The sequence below is a fragment of the Lissotriton vulgaris genome, chromosome 1_1 (assembly GCF_964263255.1).
Source record: "Lissotriton vulgaris chromosome 1_1, aLisVul1.2, whole genome shotgun sequence".
Lineage (NCBI taxonomy): Eukaryota > Metazoa > Chordata > Amphibia > Caudata > Salamandridae > Lissotriton > Lissotriton vulgaris.
In genome coordinates this window covers 1,179,483,756-1,179,497,874 of record NC_141685.1, presented here as the reverse complement: position 1 = coordinate 1,179,497,874, position 14,119 = coordinate 1,179,483,756, and the positions used below count along the sequence as shown (strand labels likewise).

General features: G+C 51.9%; 1 protein-coding gene across 1 annotated transcript in view; it reads left to right on the top strand.

Annotated features, from left to right (window-relative positions):
* Nucleotides 1–14,119, top strand: part of LOC147748878 (lactoperoxidase-like) — a 1,319,638-nt gene that overhangs the window by 879,309 nt on the left and 426,210 nt on the right. Inside the window, exon 11 of the mRNA XM_086964410.1 lies at nt 823–1,075. Coding sequence (XP_086820536.1) covers nt 823–1,075 — 253 coding nt within the window. The remainder of the gene's footprint in view (nt 1–822; nt 1,076–14,119) is intronic.

Below are 14,119 nucleotides of genomic sequence, written 5' to 3'. Positions count from 1 at the left end.
CTTGCAGACAGGTTGGCCCTCATAACACAAACAACTTGAGAATTTTCAGTAAAATAGGCTTTTTTCGGCTCTGCATGTACAATCAACTCCTGTTACCTGTACCTGTTTTTTATCTCAAGGTGCACATAAAAATTCCCTGTACCTTCAAGTAGTTTTATATATATATTATCCTATCTTTAGGTACCCCTATCTTCTACTGTCCTGAGGAGGCCCAAAATTACAATGACCGAAGTGCATCGACATGTTCTCGTTGGCATCTTCTTTCGAGGTGTCACCCAACCTTAAATCTACCAAATCACAATCTGGGCACGTACTAAAGAAATAGGGGACTGGATTGTCCTCCATGTGACATCACTTAAATGACCACCTCCTGTGTAGACCTCCTATTAAATAAGGAACGCAGCCATATCACTCAAATCAACTGGAAGACCAAAATGATTTTCTAGTTGTCACATTTATGTTATTGTATAAAAATTTGGTGATTAATCTGACTTCACTTTTCTTTTTTGTGTGTATTTGCATGTTTAAATGTTAATTTTAAAGACACATTTCAGTTACCATTACCAGGAGTGAAGACTCTTACACAGCAAATAAGTGAAATAAACGATGTCTTTTGAAATCAGACATATACACCAGTGATTAATTTAGCGATTCATTGTGGTAATTACTAATGTACGATATTTTTTCCCACAGTATACCATACTTTTGTTTACTTGTATTATGTCCAGGTATTTTGGGGCCACTAGGGCAGCACCCTAGATATTTATATATTTTGTATCAATTGAACAGCTGAAAAACAAAATCTGTTTTTGTGTTTTTTAGCAAGTCACCTACAGGGACTACCTTCCGATCCTCCTTGGAGAGAGCTACTCGAAACACCTGCCTGTCTACCACATGTACAACGGAATGGAGGACCCTAGGATTGCTAATGTATTTTCTGTGGCCTTTCGGGCCCCACATACAACAATTTCCCCTCTGGTCTATCAACTGGGTAGTGACTACAAGCCTGCTGACCTGGATTCGGTAACCCGCTTTCACAAGACCCTGTTTGCCCCCTGGATGGCAGTGAAGAAAGGTAAAGAAATGAGAAAGGCCTTCTTATTCCATGCACTCTGACCTTTACTCACCCATCTGGGATCTGAGTTTGACAGGACTAATCTAGTAAACTCTGGTATTGTAAAGTTTACTGCAGGCTAAATTGACGTTTGCCCAATCCTTTGTTGTTCTTCTTATAGTCACACTTCTAATTTTCTTCTCTCTGAATGTCGTCTAGTCTAAGTTGCATGCCTGTCTGCTTATTCTTCTTTATTGTATTTCTGAAGATTTCCCAAACCACATTACACAAATCACAGCCTATTGCAACAATATTTGTGTCACCTAACAACACCTAATATCCTCTAGCTTTCAGTTCATCCCGCTACCATCTGCATAAATACTTCTAGCCCCACATTTTTTTTTTGTTTAAATCTGTTTTATTATTTTTTTCACAACATTTACAAGTGTTTGCAGGAAATATCCAGCATTTCAGTACCACCACAATTAGAGTCTTCAGACAGTGACACACAGTACTCACAAACAATCCTGAAATGGCCACCATGTATTCCGATGACCCTTCAGCTACAGTTCCAGATAGGACTGCAACATATGTGTCACTTCAGTAGATGTAAAGTCCACGATGCTGTCATAATGTGGGTCCGGTGCCATATTATGCAGAATGTTACAAAGCGTACACCGTGATGGAATGCACAGATGTTATATATAAACAAACAGTAACTAAATAACCTAACCACAGCAGCTAAGATCGACTATTAATTACCCATTTTCACTTTGCACCAAGTCCCCTCACCCTCCCTTCGGTGTAACTACATCTGGCGCCCCCTCTCCGCCCCATCCCTCACTCCCGGTCTCACACCCCTCCGCAAAGCCGTTGCGTCAGCCAGCACACAATTGCATCACTGCTCAGCCGTTAGATAATATAATGTACATGTGGGATGGAATGAGGGAGCCCCCGCCAAATAGCCCTACTCAAGTTGCAGAGGGGTCTCCCCCAACTTGCGGCCGCTGCTCTAAGTTGTCCCCCTCCATGTGCACAAGGCTCTGGAACAAACCTACCCATTGCGCTGCTATCGGCGTCTTACGCAAGCCTAGCGTTTCCTCCCGCATGATGGCAATTCCTTCTGCCTTAGCCCATGCTGTGAGGGAAGACCTCCACGCCCTAATGTGTGGTGGGGATGGCGACTTCCATCTCTTCCACAAGAGGCGTTTGGCAACGATTAGCCCCAGGTCGAAGAAGCAAGAAGTGACTTTTGCGGTTGGGGTCCTACTGAATTGGTGTAGTAAGTAGGTAGGCCACTCAAACTGTATACTACGACCTGTACATGCGCCCAATGTCTCACTAATAGCCCGCCAGTAGGTGTATAGTGTGTGACAGCCCCAAAGCATATGAACTAGGCCAGCCCCCACCTCCGCACAGCGGGGACAGGCTGCATCCACACGGTGAAAGTACCTATTAATCTTTTCAGGAGTGAGGTATGCCCTGTGAACTATGAATAATTGGATTTGACGGAACCGCATATTTCTGGGGATTCTCTTAGGGCTCTTCAATATCTTTTCCCATTCCCTATCCTCCAGCTGCCTCCCCAGGTCTTCTTCCCACCCCCGTCTAAGTGAGTCTAATTTTATCGCTGCATGCGTACGAAGGCATGCCGCGAACCACCGGACTAAGTGTCGGCCCGACCCATTACATGTAGATATTGTATGGTGAGGTGTTGACTCAGCTCCTACGACATGTCTCCCATCTAGAGGTCAGTGTGGTGATCAAAGAGCGGTGTTTTAAGAAATGTCCCTGTGGTAGCCCCTGGTCTTCGGTAAGCGATTCAAATGGCAGCAGCGTGCCATCTCGATACAAATCTTCCAGAGTCTGTATGTCTACTTCATGCCACTCCAGAGGCTCCAAGGTCGTGAGCACCCCAAGCCCACTGGGTGAACCCACCAGTGGTATGGCCGGCGCATAAGGAACTAGATCTCTAGTAACATAGAGGCAGTGGCGGAAGCATTTGTAGGCCACCTCTAGGAGGAGGGGAGCCGGTGTGGGTAACTTGGCAGCAGGGTGAAAAAGTCCCCTAATATAATTCAAAGATAGGCGAGGGACTGTGGTCGCTGTGTCTTCTCGGCCCCTGTCCGCGAGCCATCGGGATATCCCCTGCAGTTGAGTAGCTAAATAGTAGTGCTCAAAGCAAGGTGCAGCTACGCCACCTTGATCTGTGGGCAAGTATAACTTTGCTAGCGCTATCCTATGGTGCGTATTACCCCAAAGAAAGTCTCTGAGGAGGATAGCGAGCTTGTTAAAAAAGGCCGCCGGTACTTACAGTTGGAGGTTGATGAAGTAATATAGGAGGCATGGAAGGATCATCATTTTAGATAACGCCACACTGCCTGTGACTGTGAGCGGGAGCGTCTTCCAGAAGTTCATCTGTGACTTGACGGCCGTCACCGCACGACCTAGATTACCATCAAAGAGGTCAGCCAGTTGAGGTATATCTGGATTCCCAGGTAGCGGAACGTGTCAGCCTTCCACTGCACTCACGCACCAGCCAGGACATAACCCGGGTCCGGGATGTCACTTCCGAACGCATATAAACAGGATTTACTGGCGTTCACCCGGAGTCCAGAGAGAGCTGCAAAGTTACGTAAAATGTCTTCTAGTCGGGCCAAAATAGCCCCCACATCCCTCACAAAGACCAAAAGGTCATCCGCATATAGCGAGACCTGATGAGTTGCATCTCCCAGAGGTATTCTCACGCCTAATGCTGTCGCAGAGTCACTGCCAAAGGCTCGATTGCCAGTGTGAACAGGAGGGGCGATAGTGGGCACCCCTCCCTAGTTCCCCTACATATCGGGATGCTATCAGAAATGTATGGTCCTAACCGCACCTGGATTGTGGGGTTGTGGTATAACAGGCCCACCATTTGTAGAAACCCCCAGCATAAATCATAGCGTGACAGCACCGCCGCAAGATAGCTCCACTCCAAGCAGTCAAATGCCTTATCAAGTCCTAACTCCAGGCACCCCGCCCTGGGCCGTTCCCTCCCGCTGTCCGCCGTAACCCGAAAGAACCTCAGCAGGTTCAAGGACATACTGCGCTTGGGCACAAACCCATTTTGGTCAGTGTGGACCAACTCAGGGACCAGCGGTGCCACGCACTCCGCCAGTAGCTTAGCCAAAATGTTGTAATCCGCATTTAGGAGCGCCAAGGGCATGTAGGACCCCAGGTTTTCGGGATCTCTGCCCGGCTTGAGAAGAGACACCAGATAAGCCTCCCGCATTGTTGATGGCAACCCGTTGTCCGTCAATACCATGGACTAGATAGTGTGCAGATGCTGCGTCAGAATGTCCCGATAAGCTTTGTAGTACTCAGCGGGCAGGCCATCCGGACCCAGTGTCTTCCCGGACGCCATTGACCCAAATGACCCCCGATTTCCTCCAATGTAAGGGGACCATTAGGAACCTCCTGATGTGTCCTGGAGGCAGTCGGCAGCTGAATCGGAGCGAAAAATCTTTCCAGATCAGATTCGGAGCATCGCCCCCTGGATTGGTACAGTTGTGTGTAATGTCCCGTCAACACCCTGTGTATCTCCCTTTGCGTGAAGACCAGAGAGTCCTCTGGCATGCATAGTGCCCCGATTGGTGCATGTGTACTCTCCTGCTTCAACAGCCAGGCCAGAAGACGGCCTGCCCTGACTGCTTTGGCATGTGTGCGAGCTGTGTGAGCAGCATAATTATGGCAGTGCAGTTTCTCCATAAGGTCCGCATGCTGTACCCTGAGGTCTTCCAATCACCCTGACTGTCCACCCCACCCTCTCCGTCTCGTTTGTATTGGAGGAGCTGCATTTCTAATTCTGCAAGCGCCAAGGATAATTTCTTACGCAGATTCCACGTGGCCCCAAGACAGTGCCCCCTAATGCTACTTTGTGAGCATCCCACTCCACTAGTGCTGAGCTCGCCGTCCCCACGTTGTACTCAAAATATTCCAGAGCAGCTGATCCCAGTGGCACATGGAATTCTGGGTCCTCCAGTGCAGCAGGCTGGAGATGCTAGGTGGGTATGGGGGGGCGACCGGGATCCCAATTCAGACGAAGCCGTAATGGATTATGATCGGAGTGCGTCCTTCCACCAGGGGACCAGAGCCTGTGAACCCACCACCCGATCCAACCTCACATGTAAACCATGAGCTGCAGACAAAGAGGAGTAAATGCGGTCTGTAGGATGCAAGTGCGCCATATATCCCGTACTGCCCAGTATGCCAACCAGTCCGCAAGCACCTGTGTATTTGAGGTTGCAACCATTGACCGAAGGGGTGGGAAGGATCTGTCCATGTGGACATCGAGGACCGCGTTGAAGTCCCCTCCCAACAGCCAGGGTAGCCCAGCGTAGGGTGCCAGCGTCACAGATAGTCGCGCTAAGAATGAGGGCTGGTCTGTGTTTGGGGCATATATAGAGCCTAAAAGTACCTGCTGTCCATTGAGTGTCCCCTTCACTAAGGTATATCGGCCATTAGGGTCTGTCACAATGTCCTCGCAAACAAAAGGGTTACCTGCCCTCTCCCAAATGAGCGTGCCCCTCACGCGCCGAGTATGTTGTGCCGTAAATGTGCCCTCTCCAGCGCCTACGGAGCCTATCGAGTTCTGGCTGAGACATGTGTGTTTCTTGTAGCAGTGCAATAGCGGCTGAGTGTCGCTGCAAATAAGCAAATATGGAGTACAGGTGTGTACATACCACGTATATATTCCACGTGATTATATCAGCTTCGCCATTCCTACTTGTAATGATCGATAGGTATACTAGGGGCGAGGCATCAGGAGGGACATCTCGCGGGGCACGGGTACTCAGGGACTGTATGAGTGTGTCGAACTGCTGCATGGGATATAACAACAGAAGACTAACCATAAACCACTGAACATCTGGGGCAGTCCTTTCGCGATGGCCATCCAAACTGTTGAAACACGGACAAGTCCTGAACTAAGGCAATGTGTTACCTGTGGGGGTTGCCTGTTAGTGATAGTATATTATAACCTTCCCCTTTACTACGAATGTGTTTAGTGTTCCAACTAATTAAGCTACAGAAATGGCCGGGAGCCAGCAGCCCGTTAGTCTGTGAACCCAGACACTTATGTGTGGGAACTTTAGTAGAGTCACGGTTGCTCAGTGACAGGTATCCCAGCAAGGTGTCAACCCAATGTTATCCACATTAAAGTACAGCAGTCCCTCATTTCACCCAATGATGCCGTCAGCCGTTTGTGGGGTGATCACTGGAAGACCGAGCTCTTCTGAGATTACTGTGGACGGTGATGAAGAACCGCTGGACACCAACATGATTCAGAAAAGGGGGTGGTGATGAACAGAGTGTCTGAATTAAGCAGACCACTCTTACCCAGTCCAAAGATCAGGGCTTGATCCATCACCGTTTTTTAGCTCACTGCGCCATCCCAGCTCAGAACTTGGCTATATGCAAATTAGTCTGACCCTGGCCCAGTGCATCATGGGAACAGGGCAGACCAAACTACCAAGCCAATTCTTATACTGGGAAGGAAACAAGCTACCGGGGACCGGTTTCTGGCATTTCAGCCGTCTTCGGCCCGGCTTGCTTGAATCCTGATGGTGCAATGAGCTAGGGACTCACATCTGAGTATACCCTTCCACGCTTATGGTGGACAAAAATGATTCAGAAAAGGGGGTGGTGATGAACAGAGTGTCTGAATTTAGCAGACCACTCTTACCCAGTCCAAAGATCAGGGCTTGATCCATCACCGTTTTTTAGCTCACTGCACCATCCCAGCTCAGAACTTGGCTATATGCAAATTAGTCTGACCCAGGCCCAGTGCATCATGGGAACAGGGCAGACCAAACTACCAAGCCAATTCTTATACTGGGAAGGAAACAAGCTACCGGGGACCGGTTTCTGGCATTTCAGCCGTCTTCGGCCCGGCTTGCTTGAATCCTGATGGTGCAATGAGCTAGGGACTCACATCTGAGTATACCCTTCCACGCTTATGGTGGACAAAAATGATTCAGAAAAGGGGGTGGTGATGAACAGAGTGTCTGAATTAAGCAGACCACTCTTACCCAGTCCAAAGATCAGGGCTTGATCCATCACCGTTTTTTAGCTCACTGCACCATCCCAGCTCAGAACTTGGCTATATGCAAATTAGTCTGACCCTGGCCCAGTGCATCATGGGAACAGGGCAGACCAAACTACCAAGCCAATTCTTATACTGGGAAGGAAACAAGCTACCGGGGACCGGTTCCTGGCATTTCAGCCGTCTTCGGCCAGGCTTGCTTGAATCCTGATGGTGCAATGAGCTAGGGACTCACATCTGAGTATACCCTTCCACGCTTATGGTGGACAAAAATGATTCAGAAAAGGGGGTGGTGATGAACAGAGTGTCTGAATTAAGCAGACCACTCTTACCCAGTCCAAAGATCAGGGCTTGATCCATCACCGTTTTTTTTAGCTCACTGCACCATCCCAGCTCAGAACTTGGCTATATGCAAATTAGTCTGACCCTGGCCCAGTGCATCATGGGAACAGGGCAGACCAAACTACCAAGCCAATTCTTATACTGGGAAGGAAACAAGCTACCGGGGACCGGTTTCTGGCATTTCAGCCGTCTTCGGCCCGGCTTGCTTGAATCCTGATGGTGCAATGAGCTAGGGACTCACATCTGAGTATACCCTTCCACGCTTATGGTGGACAAAAATGATTCAGAAAAGGGGGTGGTGATGAACAGAGTGTCTGAATTAAGCAGACCACTCTTACCCAGTCCAAAGATCAGGGCTTGATCCATCACCGTTTTTTAGCTCACTGCACCATCCCAGCTCAGAACTTGGCTATATGCAAATTAGTCTGACCCTGGCCCAGTGCATCATGGGAACAGGGCAGACCAAACTACCAAGCCAATTCTTATACTGGGAAGGAAACAAGCTACCGGGGACCGGTTTCTGGCATTTCAGCCGTCTTCGGCCCGGCTTGCTTGAATCCTGATGGTGCAATGAGCTAGGGACTCACATCTGAGTATACCCTTCCCATGATGCCCTGGGCCAGGGACAGACTGATTTGCATATAGCCAGGTTCTGAGCTGGGATGGGACAGTGAGATAAATAACGGTGATGGATCAAGCCCTGATCTTTGGACTGGGTAAGAGTGGTCTGCTTAATTCAGACACTCTGTTCATCACCACCCCCTTTTCTGAATCGTTTTTGGCCACTATAGGTGTGGCAGGGTATACTCAGACATGAGTCCCTTTCTCACTGCTCCATCAGGATTCAAGCAAGCCGGGCCGAAGATGGCTGAAATGCCAGAAACCGGTCCCCGGTAGCTTGTCTCCTTTCTGGTGAAGAATTGGCTTGGTAGTTTAGTCTGCCCTGTTCCCATGATGCCCTGGGCCAGGGACAGACTGATTTGCATATTGCCAGGTTCTGAGCTGGGATGGGACAGTGAGATAAATAACGGTGATGGATCAAGCCCTGATCTTTGGACTGGGTAAGAGTGGTCTGCTTAATTCAGACACTCTGTTCATCACCACCCCCTTTTCTGAATCGTTTTTGGCCACTATAGGTGTGGCAGGGTATACTCAGACATGAGTCCCTTTCTCACTGCTCCATCAGGATTCAAGCAAGCCGGGCCGAAGACGGCTGAAATGCCAGAAACCGGTCCCCGGTAGCTTGTCTCCTTTCTGGTGAAGAATTGGCTTGGTAGTTTAGTCTGCCCTGTTCCCATGATGCCCTGGGCCAGGGACAGACTGATTTGCATATAGCCAGGTTCTGAGCTGGGATGGGACAGTGAGATAAATAACGGTGATGGATCAAGCCCTGATCTTTGGACTGGGTAAGAGTGGTCTGCTTAATTCAGACACTCTGTTCATCACCACCCCCTTTTCTGAATCGTTTTTGGACACCAACATAGCTTGCCTGTAGCAGTCAGTCCGTTCTCAAGGTTGCGGGGATCCAAGGGTCGCAACCGCCTCCAGCACGTCTCATCGTTCCTTCCTCATGTCATCTAGTGTAGGAGCCGAGGCCCCTCGGTTGGACGTCTTCAGTTGCCCCCTCCGTCGCCGTCGGCAAGGTCTCCTGCTTGGCAAGTTGTCGCCATCCGGGCCCAAAGATCGCACGCCGGACCACAATCGCGACTCCTCCAGCCAGTGCCATGCCTCCTCAGGTGAGTCAAAGAAGCGGGCCCCATCCTTTGCGACCACTCGTAGCCGGGCCGGGAACAGTACCGAATAGGAACGTTCCAGGGCACGGAGCTGACGTTTCACCGCTGTGTAGTTGTTCCTACGCCGCTGCACGAGAGCAGTGTAGTCTGGGAAAAACCTAACTGTACTGCCATTCACCTGAAGAGGGTCCATTTTCCGAGTTTCCCTAAGCGCCGCATTGCTGTCCTTGTAGTTGAGCAGTTTGAATATGAAGGGACTTGGTCTCTGCGCCGGGGTACAGTGAGCCCGCTCCACCACGAACTGCTCAGACAAGGTTCCCTGGGGCAGCAGGCCTCGCAGCCAGTGTTCCATGAATTGCTCTGGGCTCCTACCTTCCTCGCCTTCTGGCAGGCCCAACACACGAATATTGCTGCAGCGGGAGCGTCCTTCCGCATCCTCTGCCCGATCTTCCAGTACGTAGACACGGTCTATCAAGTCCTGCAGCGCGGCCGCATGATTTTGCATTAAGGGCTGAAGCTCAGGATTTGGTCATGTGTGGCCACTTTATCAGCGAGCTTTCGCTGTTCTGCATGAAGCAACGTGAAGTCCGAGGTGACTTTGTCGATTCTGGTCTCCAGGGAGGTGCTAGTGTGGTCCAGCGCTGCACCAATTCGCTCCACCTCTGCGAGGACAGAGTCCATTTTGGCCGCTAGGGCCGCAGACGCCGGGTCCGTCATCTCCTCCGCAGTACCCCGTACTGGGTCAAGGTTGGCAGCCCTCGAGTGTCCTTGCTGTGTCTTGGCCCGCATCCGGCCCATCACCAGTTGCTGTGCTGTGGGAATTCGCTGGCTACTCTCCGCTCCTCTGGTGTGTCGTGAAGCTCTATACCCTGTTGCCCGCGTATCACTTTTGCAAGTGTAGTTCACCAGCGGACGAAGAGGTCCCGCCTTTCAGTAGTAGTGGCGCACCTAGTGCCAGTGGCGTTCGCGCCGCAGCTCAGGGAGACTTAGCCAATATCAGGCCTCCTGCAAGCAGCAGTACAACATCAGAAACGTCCTGGTGAGGGAGGGAAGAGGGGCTACTACAGCTTCCTACAGGTAATGTCCCACACTTGTGTCCCTCTAGTCATGTACCGTCTACTCGCTTTCAATACCACCTTCAGTCCGGGGTTGCACCGGCAGCCTTCAGGTCCAAGCGAGACCTACCGTTACTTCTCCCGTCGCACTGCCACGGCGCTCTATGGTAAGCGGCTCCTCACGTGGTCCCACCGAGTCTAACTGCTCCACTTGAACCTCGTCTCTGCTCCTGAGTGCCCCCTCAGGCTTCCACAAGGTTGTCTATAACCTGTCAGAGGATGGTCTCCAGAGTAGTCCTCAGATCAATCAGCTCACAATGGCTGTGCGGCGGTACCTGTCAAGTTCCTCACCACCCTGCGGGGCCCCCAAGCAACTCCAAGTCTCTCCCTCTCAACGGCTCCCTCAGTCCTGTGCAATCTTCTCACTGCACCTCCACCCGCTGCACTCCGCCACCATACCCCGGTCCACAGCGGTGTCTGTCACCCAAAGGAGATGTGCGCAGACAAAGGTGCAGCCCCACAGCCTCCGCACCCGTATCCCTGGGTGCGTCGCACTTCAACACCAGGCTTCCACTCAACTTTCAGCATCCCAGCGTATGCCGTCTCTTCTCAGCCCCCCACCTCCACACACCAGCGGGGAGCACAGGGGACACCACAGTGGGACACCAAATCTCCAAATGTCAGGGGGGGAAGCTCCCCCTTGTCTGCAGGCTATTCCAGCAGCCACCTGGGTCTCACAGGCCTTCACTACTCTTGAGGCCTCACCTCATCACTTCGTGCAGGACCCCGGGGGACATCAACACTTTTCCCACAGCTGCACCCAAGGTCCACACATCGACTACACCATGTCATTGCTGGCCCCACACAGCTCTCAGCTCCTGGATACGCGGGCGGCGCACTTACAGTCCACATCTGTTATCGTGGCGGGCGGCCTGGGCGGGAGCCCGCTGCCTCCTCTGCAGTGCTCAATCACCCGTCCACTGTCCCTGGTGTGGGCTTCCGCAACCATAGCAAGAACCGTTGCGCATTACTACACGTGCCTTTACGCTGCGAGACCCCCAGATGCCCCCTTGGCCGCCCTGCTGGACGGGGCTGATGCCCGGTTTTCATCCCTCCCTCCCGAAACCGTGGAAGCCCTGGATCACCCCTTTACTTTGGAGGAGGTGCGGGAAGCCATTCCCCTCCTGCCCCCTGGTAAGACGCCCGGCCCTGGTGGGTACCCGCAGGAATACTACGCTGCTTTCCGCGACATATTGGCTCCCCGATTGCTGGATCTTTTCCGGCATGTAGCGGAGACTGGCTCCTTTCCTCCCAAGTCGGACCTGGCCATGATCGTGGTCATCCCGAAGACCCAGCCGCCTTCCCTGAGCTGTGCGGACTACCGCCCGATCTCGTTGATCAATACCGAAATGAAGCTCTTTGCCATGGTATTGGCCCAGAGGCTCCGGCCTCTCCTGCAGGACCTGGTTCACTCCTATTAGTGCGGGTTCATGCCGGCTAGAGGTACCCGCCATTGCATTCTTCGCCTTCACCTGGCCCTGGCCCACCGTGCTCGATTGACCCCGTATCTGGCCCTCCTTTTCCTTGACTTTGAGAAGGCCTTCGACACGGTGGAATGGCACTACCTGCAGGACGTGTTGGAGATGATGGGCTTCGGCCCCCTATTCCGCCATCTTATTGGTGTCCTTTAGGCCAACCCCCGGGCCAGGGTGCTTATTAACGGAGAGCTCTCGGAGTCCTTCCCGATCTGCTGAGGCACGCGCCAGGGGTGCCCCCTCTCGCCACTCCTGTTCGCGTTAGCGATGGAGACCCTGGTGACGCTCATCCGGCGGGATCCCCTTGTTCGGGGTTAGACCTGGAACGAGAGTCACATCGACAAAATCGCTCTTTATGCAGACAACGTGCTTCCCTACTTGGCGGATCCAGCGATTTCTGGCCCCAGGTGTTTGCAGGTCCTCTCGGCCTTTGAGGCGGTCTCCGGACTTTATCTTAATGCGGCCAAGCCACGCTGGTCCCGCTGCACCCCTCCAGAGATTGTTACGACTGGCAATCGACTTTCCCCTCAGATATCACTCGGTTAAGTACCTTGGGGTGTGGGTGGCTCTCTTGCCGGAGCTTGAGTGGGCCTTGAACATCTCGCCCTTGGTTGTCCGGATGAAGGCGGATCTTAAGAGATGGCAGGCCCTGCCCCTCAACCCCCTGGGTAGAAGTGCACTCTTCAAAATGATGATCCTCTCCCGATTTCTTTATATATTGCAAAACACCACGGGGCCCTCTCCTGGTTCCTTTGGGGAGGTAGGCGACCGGGTCTATCCCTAGCACACAGCCGTATCCCTCCCTTTGACGGAGGTATGGGGGTGACCCACCTCCACCTCTACTACCTCGCCACTAAACTCATCATTATCCATGACTGGTATGTGGGCGGCTGGTCTGACCAAGCCTATTGGGTGGAGATTGACGCGATGGATTTCTCTCGGGTTCAGGCATTTCTGTATGGCAGTCCGGTGCCGCGGGCAACGGCCTCGATCACGAGAACGGTACTCCTGGCCTGGCGTACCGCCCTGCGACATGTGGGGTGGGACCGAACACTCACCCAGCAGACACCGCTCTGGCATGGAGCCTGGCTCAGGGAGGTCTCATCCCTGGCGGGGTTCCGACGCTGGGACCTGGTTGGCATTTTGGTGCTCGGGGATGTCTGGGTGGGAGACCACATACCCTCATTTGCAGACCTACAACACCGCCATGCCCTTTCCCACGCCCAACACTTTCGCTACCTCCAACTGCGCCACGCCCTCTACACGCACCTTCCTTCACCTGTTTCCCTTCCGGAATTTAGCCCACTTGAGGCCCAGGTGATGATGGGGAACCTGGGCAGGGGGGAGTGTCCCGCATATACTGTACCCTAGTGAACAACGGTCCTGCTTCCCTGGATGGGCTCCGCGCTCGCTGGGATGGTTGGGTGGGTCCCTTGGAGGACGCAGATTGGAGAGATGCCCTTATGGCGCCCAAAACCCTGACCACGTCTTCCAGGCTGCGCCTGGTGCAGATATACTACCTCCATGCGTCATACCTTACCCCGGAGCGGTTATTCCAGGCCTGATTGCGTCCCTCCTCGAACTGTCGGAAATGCGGCATGGCCGCTGCCGATTTTTACCATATGGTGTGGCTCTGCCCGCTGATAGTGGTGTTCTGGGGGGGTTGTTCTGGGGCGGGGGGAGCAAGAGCTTACACAAGCCCTGGGATGGGTGGTCCCTCACGATCCCCTGCGGCTGCTGCTGGGAATCTTTGATGGTCTAGATGGCTCTAGGATGGACAAACGGCTCTTCGGGACAGCGGTGGCGGTGTCGAAGAGAGACATAACATTGCATTGGTCGCGGGCTAAGGCGCCAACTGTGGGGGGATGGAAGAAAGGGGTGGACTGGTGCGGCACCCAGGAGGAGGCCCTCTTTACAGCTCAGGGATGTCCGGAATTATTTCACAAAGTGCGGGGGAAATGGTTCAATATGTTACCACCATGATTTTCTGTTGCTCCTATGTCTCAGGCTCTGTTGACACCGCCATGCAAGTTTTGCTGTTGGACTGGAGTGAACTGACCCTACCTGTACCTTTTATTGCTTCAGACCTACTACACATGTGGATTGATGAGCTTCACCTAAGAAAGCGTAATACCCTTGATCTAATTATACAATTCAATACAAGTAAGGCAATTAATTAATTAGTGACCAAATGTTAAAAAACTAGTACTTTTATTCAATGGAAAAGGTTTCTGCAAAAATATTAAAAACACAATAGAATATACATTGTGTTTTTAATATTTTTTCAAAAAACTTTTCCATTGAATAAAAGTACTAGT